Below are 18611 nucleotides of genomic sequence, written 5' to 3' on the forward strand. Positions count from 1 at the left end.
TACACATTTCATAGCATTAGCGCGTTGTAGGCGTGGGCAAGGATATTTGTTCAGCACTAGGGCTCGTCTTCCATGATTACACAGTGTTGCAATTGATCTCGCACTTTTTAGGTGAAAAAAAAGGGAAAATGATATGAATTTTGCCTGACTCAGCTCAAAAACTGTTTTTCAGAAATAAAATATGACTCAGAATAAGGTATTCCGTCTATTCAAAGCAATCTTCTCATTTTACAGGGCAAGATTTAAATGTTCAAGTAAAAAAAATAGTAGCAAATTTTTACAGTCTCTTGCGATGTTATGTGACTTAAAAGCTAATAAAAAAATTATTTTAATAACATGAAAGTAAATGGTGATATTGCAGGTCAAACGAGCAGAAATTATAATGTATACGAAAGATTACCGCCGCCCTCCTCCCAAAGTTGATTACGGTATCATTTGACTGATGTTTTACTGAAAGCACTAAAGAGTGCGACAAATATAGTCTGTTGGTCATTGCAAGTGTTTTATTTACCGGTTTTGTTTCGAAGCATTTGAACTACAAGTTTTAGGCTATTACTTACAACAAACACAAACAAATAAGTCTTTAATTCTAAGAAAATATAAAAATAAGCTGTTCATAACGATGCTCTAGTGTTAAGACTGCCACTCTTGAAGCTTTGGAGAAAGATATTAATTTCAGCGTAAAAAGTGGGGAGTTTAGGGGCGGCAGCCCCCATTCATATACAGGGTATTTTCGGGTTTTAATGTCACTCTTTACTTCTGTATTAAAAGTAGTTTTTCAGTTAATTTCAATTTGTTCTTGATATCAAGGGAGTTAAAATAACTTAAAAGACTATTTTGATAATGAATTTAATTCTATGCAAGAAATCTTTTCAAACTTTAAAGTTTGTCCCAAATCTAGATTGTTTTTTTTATAGAATATTTGTTTGCCATTTTACATTTTTTGTTCTATTGTTCATTTACTAACTTTTATATCACAATTGTATACGAACGCTTGATTTTCATGAGTCATTGTCAGAATTTTTAGGTCATCAAACTAATAATTTGGTGCTTCTCTGCACACCTTAGAAGCAAAGCGCAAAAAGTTCCCACCTTGCTTTGCTTGATAAAGGCTAAAACTAAACAAGTCACTCAAAAAACACGAGCTTTTCCAGTTTAAGCTAAAGAAAAGTCCACGTATCTGTGAACATTTCGCTCTAATATTCTGGATTTTTTTTTTTCATCATTCTTATTGGCTCTCACGCTTGTAACTAGTTCGGCAAGAACATCAGCAACATACACAATTAATTGCCGAATATAGCAATAGCGTCATTTCTTTTGTAAGGACTAGACAACTTAAAGCTGATTTACGCGATTTATGCTAATATATAAAACCGATGGCTTAAGATTAAAACAAAAAGAAGGAAAATGATGATTTTAGTATAAGTACAGCTAAGCAAGAGATCATAAGTTCAGAGACCAGCCAATTATGTCATAGAGAAATTCATTCGTAATTTCTAATAAGAAATTCCTTCCTTTTAAACTATATGGAAGGTTTCACCGTCCTCAACCATTCTTACCATTTTCTAATATGTTCTGTTCCGTTCTGTTTCTCTTCTAGATTTTTTTTTTTTTTTTTTTTTTTTTTTTTTTTTTTTTTTTGAGTGACAAGTTTATTCAGTAACTTTCGTGCAATTTACTCGCAATAAAAAAGAAGCAACAATTTTCAGCACAGTAAAGGAATACTACTACTACTACTACTAATAACTCACTGCAGCACCAAGCCGCCTGAGGCCAACACAGCTACGCACGCTCCTCCTCCAACCTAATCTATTTAAAGCCTCCCTCTTTACACCCTCCCAGGAAGTTCCCATTTCCTTTAAATCCTTATTTATGACCTCCTCCCAACCCAGACAAGGACGACCTGCTTTCCGTGTAGCCCCAGACGGTTGGCCAAAAAGGACAATCTTCGGTAATCTGTCATCCTTCATCCGTAGAACGTGGCCTAGCCATCTCAACCTTTCTTTCATTATAGCCCCAGAAAGCGGGATTGAACCACACTTTTCGTACAACCTACTGTTTGAAATACGGTCAGTCAGCCGGGTACCCAGAACAATCCGTAGGCAATTTCTCTGGAAAACATCTAGTAAATTTTCATCTGCTTTTCGGAGTGTCCATGCTTCAGAGCCATATTTGACCACTGTCATCACTGTAGCTTCCAATATTCTAATCTTGGTTTGTAGGCTTATCTTTCTATTCTTCCAAACTTTTTTTAACTGTGAAAAAACACCCTGAGCTTTAGCTATTCTACTTTTAACATCTTCACTGCTCCCACCATCTTTACTAATAATACTACCAAGGTAACTGAAGCTCCCAACCTGATCAATCTTTTCGTTACCTAAGGTCACCTGTTCATCTTCACTTATTCCTAACCTTAGTGACTTAGTCTTCTTAACATTAATTTTCAAGCCTATTTTAGCACCCTGAACTCGTAAAACCTCTAAAAATTCATTCATTTTGCTCACACTTTCATCTAATATGCTTAAATCATCAGCATAATCTAAGTCCAGGAGCGTTCTTCCTCCCCATTTGATTCCATGGTCTCCAATTGCCTTTCCTGTGCTCCTTAAGACGAAGTCCATCAAAATGATCCATATAAAGGGGGATAGAACACAACCCTGCTTAACTCCTGATTTAATACAAAACCAGTTGCTAACCTCATTTCCTACCTTAACCGCAGCAGTATTATTCTCGTACATAGCGCAAATCACTTTAATGTATTTTTCTGGTATACCATATAACGATAAGACCTTTGTTAACGCTGTTCTATCAACAGAATCGAAAGCTTGCTCATAATCGATAAAACTAAGGACCAAAGGTGTTTGACAACGAAGGGACTTCTCAATTATTAACCCAAGAGTGAAAACATGGTCGACACATCCTTTACCTTTTCTAAAACCGCATTGTTCTTCCCTTAAAACTTTGTCTACCGCATGTCTCAGTCTAAAAAGTATCATATTACTCAGTAATTTGCTACCTACAGAGACCAGACTAATGCCTCGATAATTCCGACATTCACTCTTGTCACCTTTCTTATACAGTGGTTTAATTAAGGTTTTCCTAAAATCATTGGGTACTTCCCCTTTTTCAAAAATCATGTTCATAATCTTCAGTAGCTTATTCCTAACCTCAGAGCCACCATATTTAAGGAACTCATTAATCATACTATCAGCACCTGGGGCCTTATTATTTTTTAATCCTTCTAGTACTGTCGCTAATTCTTCCTCACTAAACAAATCTTCCTTCACATCCAAGGTATCACAAACTTTTTCATTTTCATCTATATCTTTTCCTGCAACTGTATCTCGGTTTAGCACATTTTCAAAATGTTCCACCCATCTTTCTTTAACTTTTTCCTTATCACTAATTGTGACCCCATTTCTATCTTTAACTGGGACTAGTCCGGATCGGCTACTCCCTTTCAATTTATTAACATGCCAGTATAATATTTTACTATTATGCCGTCTAGCCGCATCTTCCAGATCCTCAGCAATTTTATCCATCGCCTCCATTTCACATCTCCTTAGTTCATATTTTAATGCTTTCTCCACTTTCTTTACATTCCTTTTGTTTTCATACGACCTATCGCTCAGATAATTCTTATACAAACCCCTTCTACTCTCTATTAAACCTAAAGCTTTTTCACTAATATTCCTAGTTGCTGTCTTAGCACTCTTCCCTAGGACACCATCAGCAACTTCACAAATTGTTTTTCTGAAATTATTCCATCCATCTTCCACATTGTCAAATTTTAAACCCTCAAGTTTAGTACTCAACTGTTCCTGGAATTTTTTTCTCAAATTTTCATCCTGAAGTCTACCAACATCATAACTTTCCGGGAGGGAGTTACTCTTCCGAAATTTCAGCTTTAAATTAACCTTAGACACTACTAGATGGTGATCTTTACTTTTAACATCAATAACGGCACTCCTATACACCCTAGTATCTTGTATTGATCCTGCTAGTCTTCTGTTTACAATAACATAATCAATAAGGTTTGCTGTCTTACCATCACGTGAATACCATGTCAACTTATGGGCCATTTTGTGACCAAACACCGTATTGGTTATAACTAGGTTGTTATACCTACAAAATTGCAAAAGCCTATAGCCATTACTGTTTTCTTTTCCTACACCAAAATTACCTAGGCTAGGATACCATCTATCCCTATTTCTACCAACCTGGGCATTAAAATCTCCTAGCAAAAACACCATATTTCTACCTGGTACCCTGTCTATTTGCTCCTGTAACTGTAAGTAAAATTCATCTGAGTCACTAGTATCTCCATCAGTTGGTTCAAATGGGGGCATATACTACTATAACTGATACCCTAAACTTTTTAGTCATAAAATGAGCAATTAGAATTCTATTATTAATACCTTCCCAGCCTAAACAAGACTTAGCAGCTTCCTTATTCATCATGAGCCCTACTCCCTGTCTATGTACCCCATCCTTCCTTCCTGAGTAAACAAATTCTATGTCACCTAATTTCATGCTTCCTACCCCTGGGATATGAGTTTCTGAAACTCCTAATAAATCCAGTTCAAACCGTCTGAATTCGTCAGTCAAAATGTCGATGCGATAGTCATTTTTTAACGTCGTAACATTCCAAGTTCCAATTTTCATGTTCTTTAAATCTTTGAAATTATTTTGGCCTCAAGAAAAGCAGTGATCCCGGATACCAGTGCAGGATGGGGACCAACATATCTTCTCAAGTCTACACCGAAGCGCTTAAGCCGGCTTAGAACCGGACAGCAAGAAGTCCCTGGGACCTCCAGTAAGTTGGAGGCTTTGTGCAATCCTGGGCCCATCTTGGTCACAACATGGTTTTCAGCACTTGGCGATGCTCTTCTAATGACCATAATAAAACCTCTCAAGGTATTGGTTCGGATAACTTTAGCTCACAATATTGCCCCTTTCAATAGGAAAAATCATAAACTGAAAAAAAACTAGTCTTTTGAGAGTTTTTTTTTTCCACTGAAGACCGCCGTTTAACAGTGATTTAGCTATAGGATACAAGAAACACATTTAAGAATTCTAAGAAACAAATTTGAAGCAAAATTGTGAAAAAAAGAAAGAACGTTTACAGCTGGAGAAGAACACGACGGTGCATGATCTTAAATGGTTTTTTTCTTTCTAGATTTTTTTCTAAATAAATACTTCAATTTCACAATAGCTTTCTTCAATATCCTCCAAATTTAAAGTGTGTTGTCGACGAATATTTAATAGCTACGTTTTCATAACGTTAATAAAACTTAGATTTATTCTTAGCAATTTTTTTTTTAATTAGTTTCGACAATATCTCGATGCGTAGATTATTATTGTGTTGACATGTTAACAGTGGAAAATAGAGGCAGAGCGTAGGAGTAGGCTCTCTCTTGCAGGGGCAAAAGTTAATGTAACAAGGAATGATTTTATATTCAAACATGCAAAACAAGCAACTATCTGCTGAAGGTAATATCTTCAAGCCAAAGTTACACCTGCCTTTTGTTAGAAGCGAAGGGCTCAGGATAGATCGTCTAGTAATTTTACAGAATTTAGCTCATCTACAAAGAAGGCCCATCACTAATACCGTCTTCCAAGGCCAGGGTTGCAATTGAAAGTCGTTATCATAAAAATAAAGCGTGAACTGAAAAACCCTTTTCAGGCAGAATTAAACCTTAACAAGGCAAGTCTTGAAGACCCTCAGGCTATATGAAACTTAGTAATTTTTTCGTCACAGGTTTTCGTTTAGAAAATTGACAGCAGAATTTTAAAAAGACAAAGCTCCATGATTACATTCGCTAGTAAATACACAGTTGAAATCCGGTGGAAGCGGATTTCAACTGTTTTTAGATTTTAGAGGTTATGAAGAAGAATTTGACAAAGATTTCTGGCGCATCTTGATTGTACAATTTTAAAAAATAAACAAAATCCAATAGTCCAAGCCACATGGAGTAACTTTCGTCTCTAACTAGCACAATCTATTTTGTATGTTAGGCTAATTATATCAAGAGTTCGTGATGCTCTACACAACCTTTCTAAGAGACAAAGAAAGTGCTTTCAAAAAAAGAAAAAAGAACAGTTTTATTTTATAATACCTAATTTTTTAATAATTAAAATAAAAATAAAAGTTTTCAACTAAAGGAATTATTTTATTTTATTAAATCTTTCTATATAGCAAAAGCTTTTCTGTCTTCTTGCTTTGGCTTAATAAACTACAGAAAACACAAAATTGGAAAAACAAATCTACTCAATGGTTGACAACATTTAATTACGGTAATTCAATTTAAGACCAAAAAGCACAAAACTAAGCGAATTAGACACGTTTGTCTGTTCACATTCAAATATGCTGTGAATTTTGAGTAAATAAGTATTTAAAAAAATAAACAATATTGGGAATATAAATACATAAAATAACAATAGAATAATACATTCGAAAGATAGAATAGACTTCTAAAAATCTTTAACTATACAGAAAGTCATACAAATCCCCTGTTCTTTCCTTTCTCGGTTTTGTAGGTGACACTTCTTCTGAATTGTAATTATTCATGCTTTTACTAGGTACAGAGTTACTATCAAATAGCTCAGCGTTAGTCACAGATAATTTCTTAAGAACTCTCCTCTTTTCCGGAGAAATAGAGGGATTGCTGCTTAATATTTTTAATTGGTCTTTCAAGTCAACGAAAATATTAGAGTGGGTGCTATCGTTTTTTCTACACTGAACAGTTTCACAATTGACGTTTTCCACTTTAGGAGGTTCCCCTTTAGAACTGTAAATTATCTTAGAAGTGGGCACAGGAGTTTCACTAACAAGTGTATTTTCAAGCGAAAGACCTTTCAAGGTTTCTTTCATGACGTCTCTTGGGCAAAAACTTTCAACCACTACATCTCGGGACGACAAACGAGACAGAATCTTTTTCAGAGGAGATGGTAGTGACATACCATTGATGCATGTTTCAGAAGATTCAACAGTGTGCTTGACATTTTGTATCAGTTCGGTATCATTAACTTTGGACTTACACTCTTCGAGGTCTACTTTGCTGCTGGAGCCTTGGGAGATTCTGTACTTTTTGGAGTGTACACGATTATAATTTGTTTTGTTTATTAAATTACAGTTAATCTTAGGCACACGAAAGTCACCTTGTGAGCGCAAGTTTTGCGCCGAAGACTCAACTTCAGCTATTCGAATATCGACGACCTTAAACGAAGGTTGAACAAGTCTATCGCACGTCCAATTAACGTTTAAATTTACTTTAGAAGTCGAACTGGAAGGTGGGGCATTTTTTCGCTTTGAAGCCATCCTTTTTTGATAAACAGTCACATAGCTACCCCCATTAGATATCAAGGAAGAACTTGTCTTATTCACTTTAATGGAATTGCCTTTCTTTTTGCTCACACTAGTTCTGAATGGAGTAGAAGCCATTAATGGCTTTGCACTTTCTGCTGATTCCCTGCTTTTACTTTTAGAACTAACAGTCTTGTTCTTTGAAACCAAGCTCTCATTCCCATGGCTATCATAGTCAATATAAAGGCGGCGAGACGTCTCAGGATCCGAATCTTCTGAGAAAGCTTTATCTTTCTTTATCATAATATTTTCTTGAAAGTCCCTTTGCACTACTGACTGCAACTCTTTAGGATTATCTTCTCTTAAAACGGAAGGGATATCACTCATCTGAGAGCCATGCAGTGCATGTGGATCTCTGTAAAAAGCAGGAGATTGGACTTCAATTGACGAAAGACCGTTTCCAGACGAATTCTCTTGATAGCGAGTTCTTCCATACAACAGTTTTTTAGGAGTTGGATTTTCGACTGGCAAAAATATATTTCGCAGTCGTTTAGGAGAGAAATACTCATATTCAAAAGTATTTTTGGAATGCAGATTTCTGGGATCTACTAGATTAAAACTAGGAAGTTGCTCAAGAGGGATTTCAATGATACCCGGAAACAAAGTCATCTGCATTGGAAATTTGTCATCCTTTAGGTGACGACATGCCTTGGTATCTGAAGACGGTAAGTTATCCACTAGCAGTGAAGGACCATCTGTGTGCTGAAAAACCTTCGATGATGATATCTCCTCCCGCTTATCTATGGCAGAGGTTATGTCACTCAAGTTTGAAACACACTCAGAACTTCCTTCTATTAAGGTTTTGCATTCAGAAGTTAATGTTTCGGATTGGCAATTCTGACTGTTATCTTGATCGTATGAACCATTTTTTCTAGGTGTATTAACAATGGATTGACTTATACTGCTTAAATCAGAAACCAGGTTAGGGTCTTCCGTGTGCCATGAATCTGTACAGAACGAGGGATCATGAGAAGATGAAAAGTCACCTGAAAAAGATAAAATTGGTGATGCCTGCGATTGGAGAGAAGTAGATTTTTGACCAGCTGATTTTTTCACGGACTTTTCCTCTTTTCTTCTATAACTATCATTATCTTTGCGGACCCGAGTCCTTTTCTTATTATTTTTCTTTGTAAACACGTCATTTTTTAATGCCTCCGATTCACAATTCGTATACTCAAAATGCAAATTTGAACCTGAAACTTCAGCTTCTGGCATGTTCATTAAGCTAGCTTTGGATACTGGAAAGTCAGCAGAATCTCCAGACCCCAAGAAACCCCGAAATCCAGCTTTTCTATTGGCTTCACACAGATCCAAGTCTCTACCAGCTTTATCACGGCGGCAAACTTTACTTCTGAGAACATTTGGCGGTGCGTTTAAATCTAATTCCACAAATTCCTCTTTACATGAACGAGATCTAGTGGTTCGCTTACAGGGAAGCTCCGTTTTCTGCTCACCCTTTTCTTTACATTCTTCTTTGGTATTTCTGGAATAATCCAACTCATCCACAATCATATTTATAGGTGAAACATGAAGAGTAAACAAAGTTTTTTCATCTACTTCAACATCACTACATGTTTCTTTTTTTGTCGGTTTATCTTTTTCAATTAGGTCCTCTGTAGCGATTTCTGATGTACATTTTAGCATTCTCTTTTTCTTACTTTTCTCGTTTGCTTTAGTTTCTTCTTTCCTTTTACGTTTCTTCTTCGGCCTAGGGCTAGACTTTTGATCAACTTTGTTTTTTTGGCCAGAACTTACCTTGTTATATACTAACTCTTCTTGCTTTTGATGTAGGAGAGTATTTTCTGAAGGTTGTATCGGTTCATTCTCTCTAATTCTTGAGGCAGGAATAGTTTCTTTTCTCATTTCAACACCATGCTTAGCCTGGCTATTTTGGACAAGTTTTTCCAGCCCTTCACTTTTATCGTTCTTGCTAAAAATAAATTCTGAGCGTCCATTCATAGGTGTGTCCTTTTCAAGCTCGCTACCAATATTAATCAGAGCATTCTCAGCTGAGTCAATAGATTCATTTCTCAAAAGATTAAGTTCACTTCCATTATCAATATTTTTATCACTTGATGATAGGTAATAATTACTCAGGAGCACCTGTGTAGGGCTGATATTGCAGGCAAAAGTGTCATGTTTTAGCTCTGATAACCTCGGAGTGTTTAATGTGCATCCCATCGCTCCCTTAGAATCAGGAGTTTCTTGGAGCAGTCTTGGAGTAGCAGGGGGGCCTTCAAGAAAAGGACTCTCTGATGAGAGAGGTAAATAAGAGAAACCTTTGGTGAGTGATAACTGAAAAGGGCTTGAAGATTCAGAAGAAAATGTATATTTTCCTGGTGTTGCTGGAATTGAGTCATTGCTATCTTTTGAAGGGGTTTTAAAGTCACTAGGGTCAAATGTATGTTTCACTAAAGTCAAACAATCTGAGTTCACTTTTTCTCGATTCACTAACGGCTCAGAAAAAGTTGGTTGGTTTTCTACATTCATTGGTAGGCTTCGGCTTTGCTGCGGTTCAGTAATACGGACAGACGAAGAGCTATCCATTAACTTCTCTTTAGCTATACTGTTTAAAGCAAACACTCGATGAATTTGTTCAGCTGCATTACAAAGTTTGCTATGAGATGAACAGACCACTTTGTCTTCAACTAGTAGCGGCAATTTGGGTTGGACTGATTCTTCAACTGCTACGACAGACACATTATCACAGTTCCTAATTACTTCTATTTCACCCGAAGAAGCACATGAGACATCACATTTGCTCCCTCCTTCTTCTTCATTTAATTCTTCACTACACTTTAACTCATCATCTTGTTTTAAAGGGGTTTGTAAAGAATCTTCGATTTGTTGGGCAAACTTAATGGTTGAATCTGTTATTTCCTTTGATTTTTTCTCGTCATTTTCCGATATAGAAACGTTAGCATCATAAGAGTTCCGCATCTTCTTCGAAATTGCCTTTTGCTTCTTATTACTTTCTAAAAAGAAAAAAAAGCTAAGGAAGAAATAGATCTTAGATGTATAAAAGATATGTAAAGAGTTAAAAACAGCTCATTTTAAATATTTCGAGAATCTAGACGAAAGTTCGTATTTTATTTGAATATTGACAGAAGCATAACCGTTTGCAGCCCTTTAATAACTTACACCCTCTTTAATGACTTATGCACGCCTAGTTTTTTACCCTTTCAATAAATCTGCATATTGAATCAAGATAAATATTTACATCATTCTTTTGTCCTTTCTAATTCATTAAATACTTAGCATAATATATAATATACTTTAACTTTTTTTATAAAAGAAATATATAACTGTGTTTATATTAGTGATACCTATATTTTCACCAATTCTGATGCCAACTCAACTAAAAATCCCAATTCTGGTTATTAGTGGTATGGTATCTCTCTTCTGACAATGCTAATAATAATAATCATAACAATTTATTTATAATCCACAGCACAAAACAATGTGAGGATAGTGGAGTAAAAAGAGAGAAAACAAAATCAACATCATAAAAGAAAACAACACAAGAAAAAACAACAACACATAATTACAATTTTTTACTGTTTTAAGTTTAATCACTGTTCCTTTATTTTTGAACACTAAACTTTGAAATCGTCAAAAAAGAGAAAGAAAACCTCAAAGCTTTTACCTCCGATAACCTTGAAACAAAAAGAGCTAAGAGCTCATATGTCACTTGTGACGAGGTCAGAAGAGTCAAGAGCTCATATGGCATGAGCTCTAGCAAAATTCTAACAATCAATAGACTGATTTAAAAGGAAAATCAGAGGCTTAATGCCGGTCAGGATTTAAAATAAGAGCTCTGAGATACGGGGTCCTTTTAAATATCAAAATTCATCAAGATCCGATCACCCACTCGTAAGTTAAAAATGCCTAATTTTTCCCTCTCTTTTCAGCCCCCCAGGTGGTCGAATTGCGAAAAAAGACTTTAACAAGTCAATTTGTGCGGGTCCCTGACACGCCTACCAATTATCATCGTTCTAGCACGTCCAGAAGCACCAAACTCGCCAAAGCACTGGACCCCCCTAACTCCCCGAAATGGGGCGGATCCAGTCTGGTTATGTGAATCACATATCTACGACATTTGCTTATTCTGCCCACCAAGGTTCATCCCGGTCTCTCCACTCTAAGCGTTTTCGAAGATTTCACGTTTCCCCCTCCAACTCCCCCAAATGTCACCAGATCTGGTCGGGATTTGAAATAAGAGCACTGAGACATAAGTTCCTTCTAAATATCAAATTTCATTAAGATCCAGTCACCCGTTCTTAAGTTGAAAGTACTTCAAACTTTCTATTTTTTCCGAATTAACACCCCCCCCCCCAACTCCCCCAAAGAGAGCAAATCCTTTCTAATTATGTCAATCACTTATTTAGAACTGGTGCTTATTCTTCCCATCAAGTTTCATCCTGATCTCTCCACTCTAAGCGTTTTCCAAGATTTCCGGTTTCCAAGATTTGTTTCCCCCCTCCGACACCCTATGTCCCCGGATCCAATTCGAATTGAAAATGGAGCATCTGAGACATAAGACCTTTCTATATATCAAGTTTCGTTAAGATCCTATCACCCATTCGTAAGATAAAGATAACTCAATTTTCACATTTTCCAAGATTTCCGGTTTCCCCCTTCAACTACCCCACTGTCACTGGATTTGGTCAGGATTTACAATAAGAGCGCTGAAGCACAAAACCCTTTTAAATATCAAATTTTGTTAAGATCTGATCATCCGTTCGTAAGTACAAATCCCTCATTTTTCTAATTTTTCCCAACTACCCCCCCCCCCAAACTCCACCAAAGAGAGCACATCCGTCCGGTTATGTCAGTCGCGGTATCTTGGACTTGTGCTTATTCTTCCCACCAAGTTTCATCCTGATCTCTCCATTCTGAGCCTTTTCCAAAATTTCCGGTCCCCCCTCCATTCCCCCCAATGACACTGAATCCCGTCAGGATTTAAAATAAGACATTCGAGTTACGAGGCCCTCCTAAATATGAAATTTCATTAAGATCCAATCTCTCCTTCGTAAGTTAAAAATTCCTCATTTTTTCCAATCCCCCCCAGCTCCCCCAAAGAGAGCGGATCCTTTGCGGTTATGTCAATCACGTATCTAGGATTTGTGCTTAATTTTTCCTTAAAGTTTCATCCTGATCCCTCCACTCTAAGCGTTTTCCAAGATTTTAGATTCCCCCCTCCAACTCTCCTTAATGTCACCGGATCCAGTCGGGATTTAAGCAAGAGCTCTGAGACACAATATCCTTCTAAATGTCAAATTTCATTAAGATCCGATCACCCGTTGGTAAGTTAAAAACACCTCATTTTTTCTAACTTTTCCGAGTTAGCCGCCCCCCCCAACCCCCCCCACCCCAGATGATCGAATCAGGGAAACGACTATTCTGAATTTAATCTAGTCTTGTCCCTGATACGCCTGCCAAATTTCATCGTCCTAGCTTGTCTGGAAGTGCCTAAATTAGCAAAACCAGGACAAACAGATAGACAGACAACAGAATTTGTGATCGCTATATGTCACTTGGTAAATAACAAGTGCCATAAAAAATTTACTGTCTGCAGATGAACAATGTTGAATTCATTATGATTTTTAATGCGTAAAATTTCGTCAGCTAGTCTTTGAGCTAGAATTACTAGAAGAAGAATTATGTTGGGCAGTGTACCCGACAGCCCGAACCGGACTGTAGATGAGCCTCTTCAAATAGGACCAGTGGGAAAAGAGACAGTATATGTTTTTCTAACTCCAGCTTTATGCAGAAAGGTTAAGAGCTTTATGCAGAAAGGTAGGATATAAGAAAGCGTGGGTGAAGTCTATAAGTGATCTTTTCTTTGTCATTTGTCAAACCTAAATGAAAATAGCTAAATAAATATCAATCAAAATCAAGTTGGTGGACTGTGATGAAAAAGTTAAAGGCCATGGCTAATTGGAAAAAAAAATCAAGACAGATAGTCTGAGTGAGAGGCAAAGCTGGCATAAGGCAGTTTTGATGTCATTTCACTTGCAGATAGATGGTCTAGCATACATTCATCCTAGAGTAGAACTAACGGGTAATTTAATAGTCTATGAGCCATTTGAAGGCTCATAGTTTTGCATCTAGATATCGCAACTCATGCTTACGGCTGAATTAGACACTTATTATTTCAGGAAATTAATTTTAAGATGAAACGGAATTGGTTGGAATAAATATTAAAAGTGTTTTGAAACCATTACATCAAACATAAAGTATATTTAACTTCTTCAACTGCAGTTAAGAAGTCAGGAGCCTAATAATTAAACAACTTACTCTTAATAATGTTGTCTTGCTTTTTATTTTTGGCTTCGAGTTTGTGTTTAGTAGAAAAAGGCTTCTTTTTTCTCTTCTTTCTTGCTGCTGAACTGACAAGTTCCTCTTCTGGAATTTTGACTAGAGAACGGAGTCCTTCGTCCCAAGTTTTCTTCACTGTTTCTGAGGTTACAGACGGCACAGATGCTGATTTATCACCAGGGCACTGATCTTCTTTCTCATTTTCGGTTGTACCTTTCAATGGTGAATCACCAAAATGCAATGTTCGAACGTGGCTAGTAGGTTTTTTCACCAGCACTGGAACAATACGCCGAAAGTTTTTCTTTGCTAAGACTTCTTTTGGCTGATGACTCTCCACAGTATTTTTCGGTAATAAAAGAGGAACTGAAGCTGACTTTTGATCAGCTATTTTTGGCTCTATGATTAATGACTGACTGTCTCTTTCATCATCTCCTTCACTACTCTTCTCCTTTTCATTCCTCAGTAGTGACTTCGGTGAATCTTCTCTTTGATATAAAGCCGCTGGATCAAGTTCTATTTGCTTATTGGCTTCAATCATAGCCATATCAATGCTAGCCCAAAAGTCTGAAACTAAGATAAACGAAGCATTATTGTCCATGGCATTGCATTGTCATTGAAAAAAATTTCAATGAATTTGACAAGGTATTACAATTTTAAAAAGTCAGAGCAAAACTGGAGTAGTTCCTTATTCCTATGATGGTCTAACTAGGGAAACCATACAAGAGCGCTTTAGATTTGCATCAAAAACTTAAAATATTGGCACTTAGTAAACCTGTTAATTAATCAACTTTTTCACTATATTTGAAATTTGGCACTATATTCACGAATTGTCACTATACTAGCCTAGTATACAAGGTAAGGAAAGGAGGGTTAAAAGAATTAAAATTTGTTCATTTATTTTTTCCCAGAGGCTTTCCATGTGGAAGGTATGGTCGAATAAACTTTGGAGGGGGACCAGTCAATGGGAAATCGAAAGTTCCAGTGTCCTTTTCTAAGATTTAGCCTGCTTTTCAACCAATTGTTAAAAAATCTGCTGTTACTTACCACACTGTCATTAAGAAATTCTTATTCTAGTTAAACGGCCCTTGCGTTTCAGCAGTTGTCTTGAAACAGTCTTGAAATAAATACAGAATTAATTCTAAGGGAGAGAAGAAGTGAGGTTGGATGTAGAAATTGATATATAATCCTTAAGGCCATATCCAGGAATTTTGTTTGGAGGGGGGGGGGCTTTGGAAAAGAAACAGTCATCTGAATCAGAATCTGAAGGAAAGGAGCTATATTTGCCAGCAGATCCTGTTCAAGACGATCTAAACGACTGAAAGTGACTGAAAGTTCTGCTATTATGATCCATTGCTTAGTTAATTAAAGTCATCGAAGTCTTACAAACCACTTTTATAATTGTATTCGGTGCTTTTATAAATAAATGAAAATAGTATGTAAATGATATAAAAAATGTGGCTGAATGCAGTTATTTAAAAATATAAGGCTGTTAGGGTAATATTTCTTAGGTTTAAATATAGAAAAAAAATTGCTAATATGATTTTACTTCCAAAAGTTTTTTTTTTTTTTTACAAAATGGATGTCCGAAATCAGGCAGTGTCCAAGTGCTGAGGTGCTACCCTAGGCACAAGATTACTAAAGGGACGAACAAGTCTGTTAATTAAGTTCAGGAAACTCTAGATGAAGGAGTATTACCTTTTTAAAGCCCAGCAAAATCAGAATTATCAAAATATTTCATTAAAATGTGAAAGTGTAGATTCAACAGAAATGCTCAGCTGGTGTTGTAGCTAAAGGGCAAGTCTAAAACCCTAATTTTACCCAATATTTCCTAAGGAGTACCATACTTTACCCTATTCTACCAGTTTTACCTTATTTAACCAATTTTACTGACTGTGTTTTTATTTTACGGTAATTTTACAACACAAGCATGAATAAACACATAAAAGGTACCATCTTTAATAAAGAGCAATATTTTAGGTCAAATCAAGTCCAAAATCTTGTATCATAGCTATTGACAACATCAACAATTTATATTAGTTTATCTCCTATGTCGGTATTTCTAATTTATGGAATATCTTCAGACATTGCAAAATAATATATTTAAATTTCCTGCTAACTTTTCTCAGTAATTTTAGTGTCTGATAATCAATTTAGTAAATATGTGGACTGAACGGATCACTGCAGTCTTATAATCAATAGTAGCATAAAATGGACTGCAAGATAAAAAGAAAATATTAAAGAGAAGCGAATGAACAGCACATAAATTTAAGAAAAAAAGAGCAAAATCAAGTAAGTGCTCTGAGTTGCCACTAGCCTAACTTTAACAATTAGAAATGTAGTGCAAATACAAGAAATTAATTTCCAATAGAATGAACCTTAGAAATAATTTGGAACTTTAATTATTAGTAGGTATATATTCGAACAACTTGGTGCAACCACCACCCAAGAAAAGCCTCATGATTTTTGCGATTTATCTGATATTTTCCGAAAATGTTTGCAGAATCTCTGAGTTTTTTTTTTCGTATGGGCCGGATTAGTAATACTCTTTCTTTTGATAGTCACCGAGGTTTTCTTACGCGGATTGGCCAGCTTGATATATGCAACAAAATTACAAAATAGTTGTAAAATCGTACCACTATGCGAGTTCTGTTCTTTCCTTCCAACAAGAGGTTTGTCTTGTTTATCAGGCTGTCCTGATGTCCCTTCCACCTTGAATAGAGATGAGAGGCTAATTTCATTTCCTTGCAGTTGGTTTGTCAAATTCTTGAATAACGTATCCTGTGTATCTATACTAATAACAGGAAAATCTTGGCCCTCTTTAGACGTCACTTTTACACTTTTAAGATCGGTACTCTCTTTTGGCTGATTGGTTGCCAAACAAGGCATCTGAGCGTCATCTATTTCTGGGATTAAAACTACATCACATGCATTTATTTTGCTGTTCTCAAGCTTCTGGTCAACCAATGTCTCTGCACCACTCAATAGGTTATTAAAAGAGTTTGAAGAAACTGAAACAGCTGTAGTTACATTTTCAGAAGGTAGAGTCAATTCTTTTTGTGTGGGACTTGATTCAATTTTCTGTGAAAAACTGGGTAGAATAGATACCCCTTCCTGTGGTATAGTGGCAGCATTGAGCACCGTATCAAAATCTAAACTTGGCCCCGTATGGGCGTAACGTTCATTTTTTGCCTCGGTTGCACCTTGTTCTTGAGTGAAATCAGGAGTCTGCAATCGAGATAATGATCTCAGTGACGGCTGCTCACTCGAAGTTTGAGGAAGAGGTGGCAATAAAGTGATTAAAACTTCATTGGGCATTGATTCTGGAACCTCTGGGGGATTAGTATCCCTGCAAAAAATTAACACTAAATAAATTTGAAATCAAGTAAAACTTTGTAACGGATTTTATGCAAGAAGAAAATTGCCATTAAAAGTTTTTAATAACATTAGGTACATCATTCAAGTCCTTCAGAAAGCAATACCGAGGATTTTTTTTATGATCGAACATATTACAGAAAAACTTCAATTTTAGCTGTCATTATAAGGTATGGAATCTACCAGGAATCTATAGAATCTTACCTTATAAGTAAGGAATCTACCAGGAATTTTTTCGCATTTCAAATAGACATACTCCAAAACTATAAAAAATTATGCATTTTAAATTGAACTAGGACAAACAAACAAAAATTTATTGAGCAATTTTTAGTTATTTTATTTGATCACATAATTTTACAAGAAATGAGACAAAAGTACACTAGCCTTGATTACAATTTTTTTTTAGTCAGTTGTGCGACCAGTCCATTGCATTTACCAGGCACTTTAAATTACGAGTCAACAATCCGCACTTTCTCTTACGATTCAACAATCAAAAGTCCAAATGAAGATGATGAATGAGAAGAAAAGGATACAAAAGTAACTAAATTAAAATTAACCCAACTATTTTATGATGTTTCAATAAGAATTCCATTCATTCATAAAAAAACTTTAAAATTTCGGCAGCTGATAAAAAAAATTTGACAATTTTATAAAAAAAAAAAAATTTCTGCAAGAAATGCAGAAAATGATTTTTTGTTACCGACTGGGCACATTTTTTTTTTTTTATAAAATCACACCTGAGGGTACCAAACCCAGCTAGTTGATAAACTCTAAGCATTTTAGCTGCTGACTGAGTATCAAAATCTAATAAAAGCTCGTTTGAGTACACAAAAACTCGGCCAGTTGGTAAATTCCATATCTTTTTTGTTGCTAACTGAGTACCAAAAATTTAATAAAAGTAAATTTGAGTACAACAAACTCAGATAGTTCTTAAATTTGGAATGTTTTACTTACCAACTGGCTATGAAAAATTTAATAAAAGCACTATTGATTACAATAAACTGACAACTAACTCAGCTAATTGGTAAATTTCGAGCATTTTAATTGCTGACTGAGTATCGCTTAAGTACTTTAAATGATTTGATTATTTCAGTTACCGGCCATACAGAAAATGTGACATGACAGAAAGACAAGATCTGCTACAAACTTCATGATCTTCATTGTAATCAAATTTTTCAGCAAAAAAAGCAGAATCTCAAATATAGAAGACTTTTAAACCTGCTTCATATGCTTGAAATCCTTACAGTATTCAAGTTTTTCCCACCGAGCTAAATGATAGATAAACAAGTCTATTATTCTAAAACAAACAGATTCATGAAATTATGAAAACTCATATTTACATGCTTTACAGGTTCTAAAAGATTCAGTGTCTAACAATAGAATCTGATTTTCACCACCGCTATGTATGACCACAGCAACACTTCCTAAATGATAATCTTACATATATTTTAACAACAAAATACGATTGTTCTATTTTGTTTGAAAATTACCTGTTATTATCTTGTACAAGTCAACACGGGTAAATCACATTAGAATATATCACGATTTGAAA

General features: G+C 35.7%; 1 protein-coding gene across 1 annotated transcript in view; it reads right to left on the reverse strand.

Annotated features, from left to right (window-relative positions):
- Positions 1 to 6271: 6271 nt before the first annotated feature.
- Positions 6272 to 18611, reverse strand: part of LOC136040366 (uncharacterized) — a 50556-nt gene continuing 38216 nt past the window's right edge. The window contains exons 8-10 of the mRNA XM_065724628.1: positions 16321 to 17033; positions 13667 to 14257; positions 6272 to 10341 (exon numbers count right to left, since the gene is read on the reverse strand). Coding sequence (XP_065580700.1) covers positions 6485 to 10341; positions 13667 to 14257; positions 16321 to 17033 — 5161 coding nt within the window. The 3' untranslated portion in view covers positions 6272 to 6484. The remainder of the gene's footprint in view (positions 10342 to 13666; positions 14258 to 16320; positions 17034 to 18611) is intronic.

Source organism: Artemia franciscana, chromosome 2, assembly GCF_032884065.1.
Source record: "Artemia franciscana chromosome 2, ASM3288406v1, whole genome shotgun sequence".
Taxonomy (NCBI): domain Eukaryota; kingdom Metazoa; phylum Arthropoda; class Branchiopoda; order Anostraca; family Artemiidae; genus Artemia; species Artemia franciscana.